The sequence below is a fragment of the Egretta garzetta genome, unplaced genomic scaffold (assembly GCF_000687185.1).
Source record: "Egretta garzetta isolate BGI_Z169 unplaced genomic scaffold, ASM68718v1 scaffold211, whole genome shotgun sequence".
Lineage (NCBI taxonomy): Eukaryota > Metazoa > Chordata > Aves > Pelecaniformes > Ardeidae > Egretta > Egretta garzetta.
Window position 1 is genome coordinate 221,019 of NW_009258673.1, and position 12,092 is coordinate 233,110.

Sequence of the window (12,092 nt, forward strand, 5' to 3'; positions counted from 1 at the left end):
ACCGGAGGCTGAAGAGTCACCCAAGAGGCTTGCCAAGGGAGCCCCCCCGGCTGGGCAAGAGCCCCAACAGCCCGGTGCTCGGGGCCTTTTGGAAGTTTTTGAAGGCAAAAAGGTGACGACGTATCGCTGTTACTTCATTGCCGTCATAACAGTAACAGGCAAATCAGTGGGGAAAAAAAATTACAGACTACAATTAGAGACACTAATCTCTAATTGGAGATTAGTAGCAAACTGCTCTCAATCAGTTAGAACAAAAGTGGAGAGCCCAGCACGCAAAATTGTTCCAAGAAAAAACACTACTGGGCCTTAGGGAAGGCGCAGGAGGCAACCAAGGGTTAAACAAGGTCTCCAAGATTTCAGTACAAACACCGATAACGCCAGCAAGGCTGAAAGGTATTTTCAATCTCCGTTAAATTTTCTTTCCAAGTCTAGTTAAGCAGTCATGTGCAAAGAGGAGGAACGAAAAGGAAGCAACGTGGGGTTTTGGGGTGGTAAATGCAGAGAATTCAAATGGAAAGAGATGGCGCACACGTTCTGCCAAACCAGCCCAGTCCGCAGGGGACACGACCACAGGCGCTCCAAATATCTCACTAACAACAGTTTGTGACGCTACATCGGAGTTTGCTCCTGACATTTTGATTAGACCAATTACCACAGGACAGCTAGATCGCCATTTAAGATGCCCACCATGCAGTACGACTGGTTAAAAAATACATACATGTAGGAATCGCTGTTAGTGTTCAAATTGACCGTCTTGCCAGAACTGCTAAAGTCATTGCTTGTAGCTATGTTCTGCGAATTAACAACTTATTTCTATCCCCTCCAAGTTATCTTGCTGACAGATATCTATGGGAAGTGAGGGATGGAGACAGTTACTACTATATTGATAAGATTTAATAAAAAACACTGTATGATTATCAATGTCAAAGTTAAGTGGTGCTATGTGGCATCACATCCCAAGCCCCTCAGCGCGCCCGGGGTGGATTCCAGTGGACACGCACGTCTCTGAGGGCAATTTGTACATTAAATCTCTCTCCAGCTTATCTACACAATCTATCTGGAGAAAGATCAGAAGTGACTCACAACCAAACAAATACCGCTTCCTTACTTTTAAGCCAAATGGAAAAGCATTCTTGGTACAAGAAATAAGTGCAGATAAAACACAGCTCCTTCAAAGACATACGGATTTGATTTTTCATTTTCCAAATTCTAAAAAGTTTAAAAAGTCAAGTAGCTCTTTACCTACGGAACACAAAACTGGTAACTGTCCAGTCCTCCTTGGAATTTGCAAGGCCTCACAGCTCCTATTCACAACGTTAAGGTTTACCTACGTAGGAAGTAAATTTAAAAACGCTTCACTGCCAAATCTTTCACACGTTACTACAGTACTGCTACTCCTACCAGAGAATTATGTTCAGCGCGCAATTAAGTCAGCTTCTTGAAATATAAGGAGTACCAAGACTACTGTGCCATAAGGGGACCATATTGCCTACAACAAAAACATATCTTAGCACAACGCTAAATATTTCTCTCTGCATAAATCTGGAATCCCATCTCCAGCAGAGCTCAGCCTCAGCAGTGGCTCGGAGCAGCCTGACGGGGAAGCTGTACGCCACAGCAGCAAACGAGTAGCGGCGCTCAGCTCGGGCGACTTTTGACTGTCACCGATAGGCTTGGCAAGTCCAACGCACCATGGCGGGGCCAACGTCCTCAGCTCAGCGAAGCCCTAAACTGAGAATTCCTCTTTAGTCCCAATACACAAAGTGTACCTGGAACTGTTCAGCATAACGCATGGCTGGGAGCTCAGGCTTCCTTCTGCTCCCACAGAAGAGTTTCCAAATTCCTCTTCCAATGCCACCAGCAGACCCAGGTACACACAGCTATACCGTACCATTCCAGTTCTCACTATCTCATTAGAAGCATTACAAGCAAAACCATCCTTTATAAAAGTACCAGCTTTTCAGTGCTATGGTGCTGCGGCTGCTTCAGGAATTATTAAAAGTCTCTTGAATTCCGTCACTAGAGGTAATGAGAATTTGAGGACAGACACAAAACCACTCAATTTAAGCTCACAATTTTCCAAGTATTTTTTGATCAAGTACTTAGCAGGGTGCCTTATGCCCTTTCTCTCCCTCCTATCCCCTGGAATTTTAACAATAAATCAGTGGTACAGCCACGTTGGGCTCCAGTGTCTCCACCAAAGTGGATCTGCCTCTCAGCAGATCTAGTGGCTACTGGCTCCAATACTAGGAAAGCCAATGCTGGGACTTGACACTGCCTGGGATGACTTACGGGGCATTTGTGCCAGACACCCAGATAAAATCTTCTCCCTTAATTAAACTCCGTGCCGTGTCAAGTGCACAGAGAGTCAGCAGTTGTGAGCAGGCTGTCTGAAGAGCCTTTACGTCATGGTGGAAACACGGTCTTTGGAGGGACACTGGTAGGAGGATAAAAAGAATGGGTAATTGTGGGCCTTTTTACCCCCAAGAGCATTTTTTGGACCACATTAAAGTCCATAACTGCACCCAGCTGTGCTGCTGTCTTACATGCGAGAAGCAAAAGGCTGTTAGTGTTGAGCCCTCAAGACTGGCCAAGTCCCTCTAGCAGGATTTTATCCATCTACTTCTCAGAGTTTCCAGCACCAGTCTGTCTCTCTGAAGATGTACACCACACAGCACGTTCCCACTCTGCCAGCAATACATCAGCACCCACCGAACTGTACGACGCGGGGCTTGGTAGCACAGCAGTGACGGTAGGGGACCTCATGGAACGAGCAATTTGTTGGATTAGATGAACATTCTTCCCCAAAATACATAGTGACAAGCTATGTGAAAATTCATTTTTATACCATTTGTCCCAAAAGGTTTGTCTCTCACCTGGCTGAAGTACATGCTGAACTACAGCAGTCTGCACATCCGATGTGCTCACAAAATGAGTTACATTTCTTTTTATGCTCTAATTCTGTGTGGTTACGAGAAGTTGTAGTGAGAAGCAAAATGTCATCAGTTCACGTAATTTATTATCCAAAGAGGAGGTGAGAAGTATTCTTAGTACTGAATATCCCAGGGATTTTTAATTCTCTGGGCTGGGGTAAGAGCTTTCTAAATGTTGACATGCACTTGGATTCAAAAGATGTGTACATTTAAAAAAGATTAAGATTAGACTACAAAGGAAGACAAGACTGTTCAGTACCCTTCAATCCCTGCTAAGAATGAAATCACAAAACTCAAATACTGTTATGAAGTCACATCACTTATTTTCAAAATATATGTAATAGCTTAAGAAAAAGCTGCACACTAAGCGTGGAGCTCATACAAAGTGCGCCTGCTTTCTATCTGTGCATGTGGCTACAAGACAACGTACAACTGGAAAAAATTCCAGCTACAGTCTAATGAAGTTAGAGGAACTGATTTCGAATTACATAAACCCTCTATTTTTCTTTATTGAAAGCTCCCAAAATTAAAATATTCCCATTGGTCAGAATTCAATTTAAAAACCAGAAGCTTACATTCAAATGAATTTGCTATTTTTAAAACAAATGCAGTATTCAGGAGAAGTTACGAACATGCTTCCCAGTAACAGCTCTGCTCACAGGGGGAAGCAAGCGTGCAGTGAGCTGGGTTGTTCACGTCTGTGTCCTCAACATCTACTGCGACCTGAATTAACTCTGTGCAAGTACCGTGCTGCACGGCACAGTCCCTTTGCTCTCCATGCTCAAAAAGCAAACGATGAGCACAAAGAGAGATAACTTTTCATAAGGTTTCTCAACAATTAAGCTAAAGTAAGTCTGACCTACTCAATTCCTGCACCGTATTGCGTGGTCAGGACAAACCTGGGGGAAGAAGGAAGAAAAAAAAAAAAAAAAAAAAAAAAAAAAAAAAAAAAAAAAAGAGTTAGAAGATACTTGCCTCATACAATAAACAGCCCAAAGACCAGATATCAGATTTAAAGTTATAGCCGTTTTCATGTATTCTTTCTGGGGACATATAGTACGGAGTTCCCACTGCAAAACAAAAAACACAAACAAGGAGTTATAGCCTTACAAAGCGACCGTGCAACTTGTATTACACAGAAGCTTGACTTCATTAAAGGATTAAGTTTAGCATGAATAGCTAATTAGAAGAGTTTGGCACAAGAATTTGGAAACAAATCATGGTTTCGAAGGCGTAGAACCAAATGTATCATCACATACAGAGCTAGAGGACTGCTGAACATTACTGAAAATGTCTTCTGTATTTTTGAAATTCGAGGAACATTTTCTTCCCCTTCCAGCCCTCCGAGTGCCTTCAGAGCGCCTCAGACGGCCAGAGCAGTCACAGAGCATCACCCTCCTTTGGTTTGCTCAACAGCACTGAAACTGCGAGCGAGATGTCACGAACGTGCTCTGCGAACCCAAGAATCCCGTGACAGCGTATCAACCGAACGTTCACCTGACACGCACCGCGCCAGCGGCATGACAGAGCGGCTCCAGATATGACGGGGTACCCTTTTTAAGAGTTCAGGAGACCATTTACTGCAGCAGAGAAATGGAAGTAACAAGCTCAGCACACCAGACAGGTATTCAAAAACTTTCTGAAAGAACCAGGATCATCATTCCAAACTTTAAAATCCTGCCCCAACTTGTAGTCACGTCAGAAGCTGTGGGATTTCTATGTACTTCCAGAAGTCTGTATTTTATCAAAAGAAATTTACTCCAGCATTTTGGACAGGAGTTACAGGAAATTATTAATAAATTCCTTACCTCAAAAAGGTTCTTTTTAAAATCCTAAATAAGTTTCAGTTGTGGTACTGAAAACACAAGACATCCTGGCAGTCTCAACTACATCAAATAATCCTCAGATACATCATTTATTAAAACATCCAAGGACTTTATACACTCTCTTTTCTCCTGCTTCCCCGGCCTCTGTCATTTTTTATTTTTTTTATTTTTTTTTTTTTTTTTGCTTTTGGCATTCCAGCGTATCCTCCTCCTAATTAAAGGCCTTTCCTCACAAGATGGCAAATGTTTAATTTGCCTGTTACAGTCAGTTTACAATTTCTCCATTTGAAATGCTGACTGCAGACAGCTGGAACACTAATAAGCAGCCGAAGGACAGTACTAGGGGTGGAGGGGAAGAACAGCCACCACCTTCCCCCGACACTAAGGAGGGGTTTGCACCCTGTAGGGAACAAATGAGTTCTGGGGCAGAAAGCAATGGCTTCCTGAAAGGCAAAAATCAACCCCCACCCAGCACCCAGATGGCCCAGCACAAAGCTGCTGCCGTCAGCGTGGTACCTGAACAAAATCACTTTGGGGTCCCTCTAGCTTAGACCAGGCTGTGCTAAGTAACGGTTGCACTTGATGATCTTCAAGGTCTTTTTCAACCCAATCGATTCTATGGTTCTATGGTAAGCATACGCCCGAGTCAGAACCTCAACTGCGTTCCTCTGTCATCGAGAGAGCCTAAACACAGGCCAAGATCCCTTCGATACAGGCACCGTACGAAGGCTGTCTTTGCAGGACAGAAAGACTTTTACAGCCCTGAAGAATTCCCAACACGGATACAACCCAAGACACAGAGGAGCGTTAGAGGCGGGGCAGCACCCGAGGAGTCAGACAACTGCACCTTCTCAGTACATCAGCATCCCAACAGAAGGTGGAAATCAGAGAAATACAAGAGTCTTCTCTTAGGTTATTTGGTCAAAACAAAGAGCATTGATTTGAAATCAGTACTGTCAGTGCTAGCATGCCTCCAAAGCATCCCGACATACCCCTTACGTAGGTCTTGCTGGAAGTATGGATGCCACATGCACCAGATCCTCCCAGTTCACCCCATCACTAAAGTCTCTACCATATCAACATTCTGAAGCCCCCAGGGTGCTCCAGGGTAAACTCAGATTACGTTGCACCAGCTACACCACCTTAAATCCTCCAGGCATTTTCTTTCTCTGGGGTGGAAACTAGGCAGCTTACTGCAAAACAACGCCAAACACCCCCACGCCCCAAACCAATGCTCTTCAATCTTTATCCTACATTTCTGTCGTGCATTCCTATGCCCAAACCTTGAGTCTACTGAACCTCAATGATTTTTACTCAGAGCTACTCAGAAATGTAGCATATAATGTGAAATTAATCCTATGGCATTGGTGTGAAACATAAGATGTTACAGGAATACATATATAAAACTCCACTTCCCAAAATAGCCCAAGTAACCCAGAAAGGGGACCACTTCCCTGACTGGCTCATTTATTTGGTCCCCCAGGACTTTCAGTAATCAGCTGCCCTATATGATGAACTCAGCTTCTGCTTGCAAGTCATTCAAATAAGAAATTACTTCACTTGCAAGGTGAAGAGTACGCGAATGAGAAATTACATTTTTGCAAATTCTATACAAACTGTAACACAGGAAAAATAACACATGGAGCTTATTATATTTCCACGCTCAGTAATATCATATGCAGCCCAGGAGCGTGCCAAATTGACACTGCCCCAGATCTGGCTGGGTTTAATTGCCAGTGAAAGGCCTCTGTGCATGGATGGGACCAGAGTTCTGTTAATAGTTAGTAATTTTGAACAGACCGCACAGAGTAACGTCGCAGAACGCCAAAAGGAGCCCAGACTCATTCAAGGAATCCAACAAGGCTTTCCGTGGATCTCTTCCATGTGCATGCAAGATGCACACAATGGCAGCACAGCTCTCCAAGTAATTCCCACACATTTGCCAGATTTCTGTACATGAACTGACTTGGTTGGAATAGCGGTGATTCATTTTCCTGCTTAGAAATATGCAGCTGCAGAAGAAACGGTGATTCATTATGTGAAGTTCTTGAAGACAGTTTTGGAAGTCCCCACTGAGCACCAGTGTGCAAGACACTTCCCGACCTTCAACTTCTCAGCACTTCTGCTTTTCTCAAATCTGCCAGGGCTGTTAACGGAGCGGATGAAGCAGAAGACAGGCTCGCCCTTCACTGACAGCGCGTACAGGAGCGGAGCACAGGCGGACAGCAGCACGCAGCTGGCAGGAGGGAACACCAAGATCATTCCCACTTTTGCTCCCCTAAGTCTTCGTGCTTCAGAGCGCTGGTGCCAGGGGCAGCCTCCAGCCGTAGGTGTTCTGGCGGTCAGTTATTCTGGGTCACTGCGTGACAATCTCAGAGCAAGTAACAACGCGTGGGCTCTAAAGTTATGGCCTTGCCTTCCACGTTAGCAGGGGTCTGCGTGGTAGGCTAAAATTGTCGTTTCAGATAATGCCTCAGAACGACCTTCGATCAAAGCAGAATGACAGGGTTTGTAATACGGATGAGTGCGTTACAGTCCATATTTGATTTTCTGTGCATTAGTCTGTTCCATTATTTTAATAGGTCTGTGGAGCAGCCCACGCCTGAGCTGATTTTATGAAGTCTACCTTGCACATTTACCTATCATTACTGTAGTGTTGTCAGCAAATGTATGAACAAGCAGGTCTCTGCGTTTCAAAACTGATGCATTAATTTTTAAATAACTGTCATGATAAAAGACTGACAAGCCCAATTCTCTTTATGGCCTGTCCAACATTATGTGGGAATCTCCTGTAATGAGCATCTTCTAGAAAACCGCACAAGGCTTCCAGTGCAATCAGTCAGGGCTCACCATTGCATTACATTAGTCAATTTGACAAGGATAGGCTAATCGGAGACTATTAATCGCAAACTTTCTTTGGTGTTTGCCCTACTGAAAATACAAAATATTGTTCAGATTCAATATTAATCACCAGCTGGTAGAGTAACGCCTTTAAAGTTATAAAGGTCGCAAAATGGTAGAGAAGATTATGACTAAGGAAGCGTCTTCCCGTTCTACTCCTGAAAGTTGGAACACTTCGCTTGAATACCAGCACGCTTCAGCGATACCAGAACAACGTTTCTTCCCGCTCTCCCCAGCGCTGTCGGCGTGCGTAGCTACAACACCCACAGGGGCCAGCTCTGGGATGTGTGCAACACCCAAACTAGGGAAATGGTAATTATTCTGAGTTCGATTAAGAGCAGTCTCTCTTGGTTCACCAGGAGAAGACACAGGCAAAGGCAAAGTTAATCCAGAAACAAAATTCCAATTCCTTTCTTCTCAGATGTAGTTTGAATCAAAACCCTGCCCGTGCAACTGGAGCCCCAGCGTGCGCGGGCACTCGGAGCTGAGCTCCCACGTCTGTCACAGGAGCACCCAGGTAAAGAGCGACGCTACTCCTGAACTCAGCAAGTCTCTCACTACACAGGGAAGATCACGCTCGCTCTTTTAAAAAACATTTTCCAGCTTGAATCAGAGGGGGTTTGTTGTTGAGAAAGTGACTGTGACCCAGTTATTAGTACAGTCACACACCGATCGTTATTTTCTATACAGAGCTTCTCCCTGTGCAAATACAGTTCATCCAGGGATCAATGCTGCCTGTGAAACTCATCCTTAGCTGAAACAAGACAAAATCTGATTCATGCTTTTCGGAGGCTCTAGCAAGAGTCTCATTCACTGGATTTAAAGCACCACAGATGAGTCTCTTGCAGAGCAGCCTCCCGCGCCTTTAGGCACATCGTCGTTAGACTGAAATCAGTGCAGAGCATCTCCAAATATTTTAATAGGCTTTGTCTGTTGGGGTTTTTTAAACGCTATAAAAAATAAGCATCTCTTGTAATTAATCCCACTCCATAGCCACATCTGGCTGCAAAGAACAAGTGACCAGGAATGCTTTCCGTGTTCCACCTTCACCAGCACCTTCCAGCTCATATTTAATACTGAGCTGAACAGCGTTTCTGAATCTATCACTTTTCTTTCTCACAGCAGGGAACAGAGTTCTGAATATGAAAGAACCTTACAAATTCTGACCTTTATTGTATCTTTACAGAGTATTCCCAGTTTCAAACCAAGAGATATCAGAGCACAAGGCGGGCCTCAAAGGGGTAATACTGATTAAAGCGCTCCTTCGTTCTAGAGATGCTCCACTCCTGTCAAAACAAACTTCGCAATGTTTTGAAATACTTGTGATTTTTGAAACATGCTCATTACAAATGAAAAAGGCAGAGAACTATGCTCAAAAACCTGATACGCCACCCAGGAGTAACAAAACCACAGTTTTAAAAATAATAATTAAGTATTTCCAGAACTATTAGCTTAGCTTTAACATGCAAGACACACTATTACATATTCCATGAACATACAGACAGTTGAAAAAAGAAAATTCTTAGTATGTTTTAATAATATCTGGTGGTACAGACGCAGCGGGGAAGCAATTCTACTTGAAAATGAAAGTCCACAACTCTCACCCTCTCATCTCTCTAGACATGCTGGTAGGTTACCAAGAAAAATTTACAGCATTATTTAAAAGGAGCCTCATCCATAACTACCTGCTTCTAAATGCTTGTGTTACTCGGGGTGTATTTCCAAAAAGGCGGCTGAGGTCTTTTCCCAGAAGGAGAGTTTAGGAAATAGCTCAACTTTTGGGAATAAGCTGAAGTGAAACTGTGATTAAATGCACTAAAGTTTACTTTAAATTCCTTCCAATCTCAGTGTGAGGTACCCCCCCTAACTGTTTCAAGGGGGAAGAAAAAAAAAAAAAAATCACTTATTATGCACAAAATATTTATTTTTTTTTGTAAGAATATTGCAGTTGTTTTTATAGGACTTGTTGCTCTAAGCTCTCTCTTTTTTTCTTATTAGCATTTAATTACATACAGAACCCTACCAAAATCCTTACAGTTTTTTGGATTTGTTTTTTCACATCAGCAGTACAATGTACCTGCAGGAACTCTGCAGCCATCTTTTCTTCCACAAACACAGATCAAAAGGCCAAAGTTTCTCAAAACGCACAGAATATTGGCTGCTGACATTCTGAGCAGCCTTCTTGTTCCCACTTTCTCTTAACAAGTCCTGCTTGCTAGCCCCTTGGAGGGCTGTGACCTTGTTTCAGGTGGCAAACTGGCTTGGCAAGCAAAAGGAAAAAAAAAAAAAAAAAAAAAAAGACAAATAATCCATTTATAAAAGAGGTCGTCTCATGACGGCAGTTACTCCCTGTTTGCTCTCGCATCCAACAAGAAACCAGAAGGAGCGTGAACACCTCACGTACTCCAACTCACGGCCATTTGCACGCTCTAAACTGGGAAGCTTTGACTTACGTGCATCCCCCCAAAGAAAAATCTGCTCCAAGTTTATTCTCGCCCAAGAATAAATAATAAATCATCTGCTCCAAAACAAGACTATTCTGTGTAAAATTTTGTTTTTTTGTTTTGGGTTTTCTTCTTTTCTCCTTTCTCTTCAAAATGTAAAGCCCATCAGAAGCTTTGGATAATGCCAAGTTTATTTGGCTAAAATGGGCATTCTAGCAGTTCACGATAAAGTTATCCATCTTAATATTAATGGAAATTCTCTGTATTTATTACAGTTCCTAGTGAAACCAAAATCTACCAACTTACTGTTAAGTTTTCCAAAGTCTATGCAGGTTTTAATTATGCTCTACTACTTAGCATTTTCATCGTCTAACTAATTGGGTTTTATAGCACAGTTAATGACTCAAACTTTTTAACAAGCACATCAGAACCACCTTAACTGACAAGATGTTCCTCTGGATGCCCACCTCGGAGATCAACCAAGTAAATAACGCAGACAATCAAACATTAAAAACAGACAAAAACTGCTCCTAGTCCTATTAAATCTTGAATGAGAGAGACGACACCTGGAAGCCACCACAGACCAGTACTCGAACATCAACCCAGACTGCACGGTGTCACCCCCCCAAACTCCAGCACCCAGATGTCATTTCGTCATTACTGGGTGCAGAGCCCTGGGTTAAGTACAGTCATTTTCTGTAGTGAAACAGTCTGTCAAACAGGTATCATGCAGCTCCTCTGGGGAAAAAAAAACACCATACAAATAAAAGAAAAGGGAAAAAAAAAAGAGTATGAATGTAGTAAAATGCTCGCATTATAAACTGCAAAAGAAGAGGCTGTAAAAGTTTTTCAAGAAAATAGTAAGCAGTACTGAAAATAAAAAGGAAAAAGCATTCCTCCTCACTTCATGCTGAATTTCCCCCCCGTTCCCTCCTACACCCCCCAAAAAAATGAAGTTTCTGTGATATGAGAGTCCATTTCCATCGAACTAAATCCTGGAGCTTCTGATACAAGGGAGCTTACAATAGGGAAGGAAGGACGGTAAGCCACCGTGTTGTAACAAGGAGGACTAAAATTCACCTTAGCTACGCTCATTACCTTTAAAATATGGGAGTTTTCTGGTAAAGCTTGCGCATGAAGAGCTCTCCCCTATGGAAAAGTATCTCCTGTCTTCTCTCACAAGTGAGACAGGGAAAAGGGAAAGCGGCAGAAGAGGTGCCACCGGTGAATTCACCCCACCTCCCAGCCTCCAGCGGGTTTCTGGTGTTTATCACCCACCCCACAATGCTGCCGCCTTTCCCAACGCACTTCAGTTACTCAGTGAGACAGGAGGTGTCCATGTTTCCCCTCTCACAGGTCTGCCCATGGAGGTTTTCCAGAGGCCAGGGCTTTCCCTGCCTCATGGTCACCGGCTGCCCCGGTGATGCTCCTGACCGGCCGTGCCGCTGGTCAGGCGTCGTGCCGCCGCGCCGAGCAAGGCACTCGCCTGCATCTCGCGAGCTGTGTATGGGCAAATCTTTCATTTTTCTTTCATTACCCCGGCATGTACTGTCACTTAATTTTTATGTATGCAATCCTTCCTGACAAATATGATCTGCTGCCTGGTAATTCGTCTGACGTTCATTCTGTTCCTTGCTCTAATTACAGCTCCCATTCCTGACACGGTGGCGGCCGTGCTGCCGCAGCCCGGTGGTACACCTGTCAGACGGGTTGTGGTACTGCCTAATGCCCTTTTATGCCAGTCTGATGCTAGCAAATACAAAGAAAGAAAAAAAAAAAATTAGATGAATATATTTGCATAAGCCGCGCGTTCAATTCATGGGTCAGCAGCCAGAGAAATGATGGTTCAGGGCGGTTGCCAGGGCAACGCAGCTACGGGAAGTGCCCGGCATCGCAGCCTGGGTCTGCGCGGGTACCACGCGCCGGTTTGCAGGGTGTTCATCACTCACAGCTACTTAAACAAATGTCTTAATTAAACCAAAACCAAG

At 43.7% G+C, this 12,092-nt stretch overlaps 1 protein-coding gene across 2 annotated transcripts in view; it reads right to left on the bottom strand.

The window, feature by feature from the left end:
• Positions 1-12,092, bottom strand: part of NEK6 (NIMA related kinase 6) — a 45,668-nt gene that overhangs the window by 11,554 nt on the left and 22,022 nt on the right. For both annotated transcript variants that reach the window (XR_004841179.1, XM_009648816.2), the window contains exon 7: positions 3,909-4,003. Coding sequence is in view for 1 of the 2 variants with exons in the window: in XM_009648816.2 (XP_009647111.1) it covers positions 3,909-4,003 (95 nt within the window). In the remaining variant the exon portion in view is untranslated. The remainder of the gene's footprint in view (positions 1-3,908; positions 4,004-12,092) is intronic.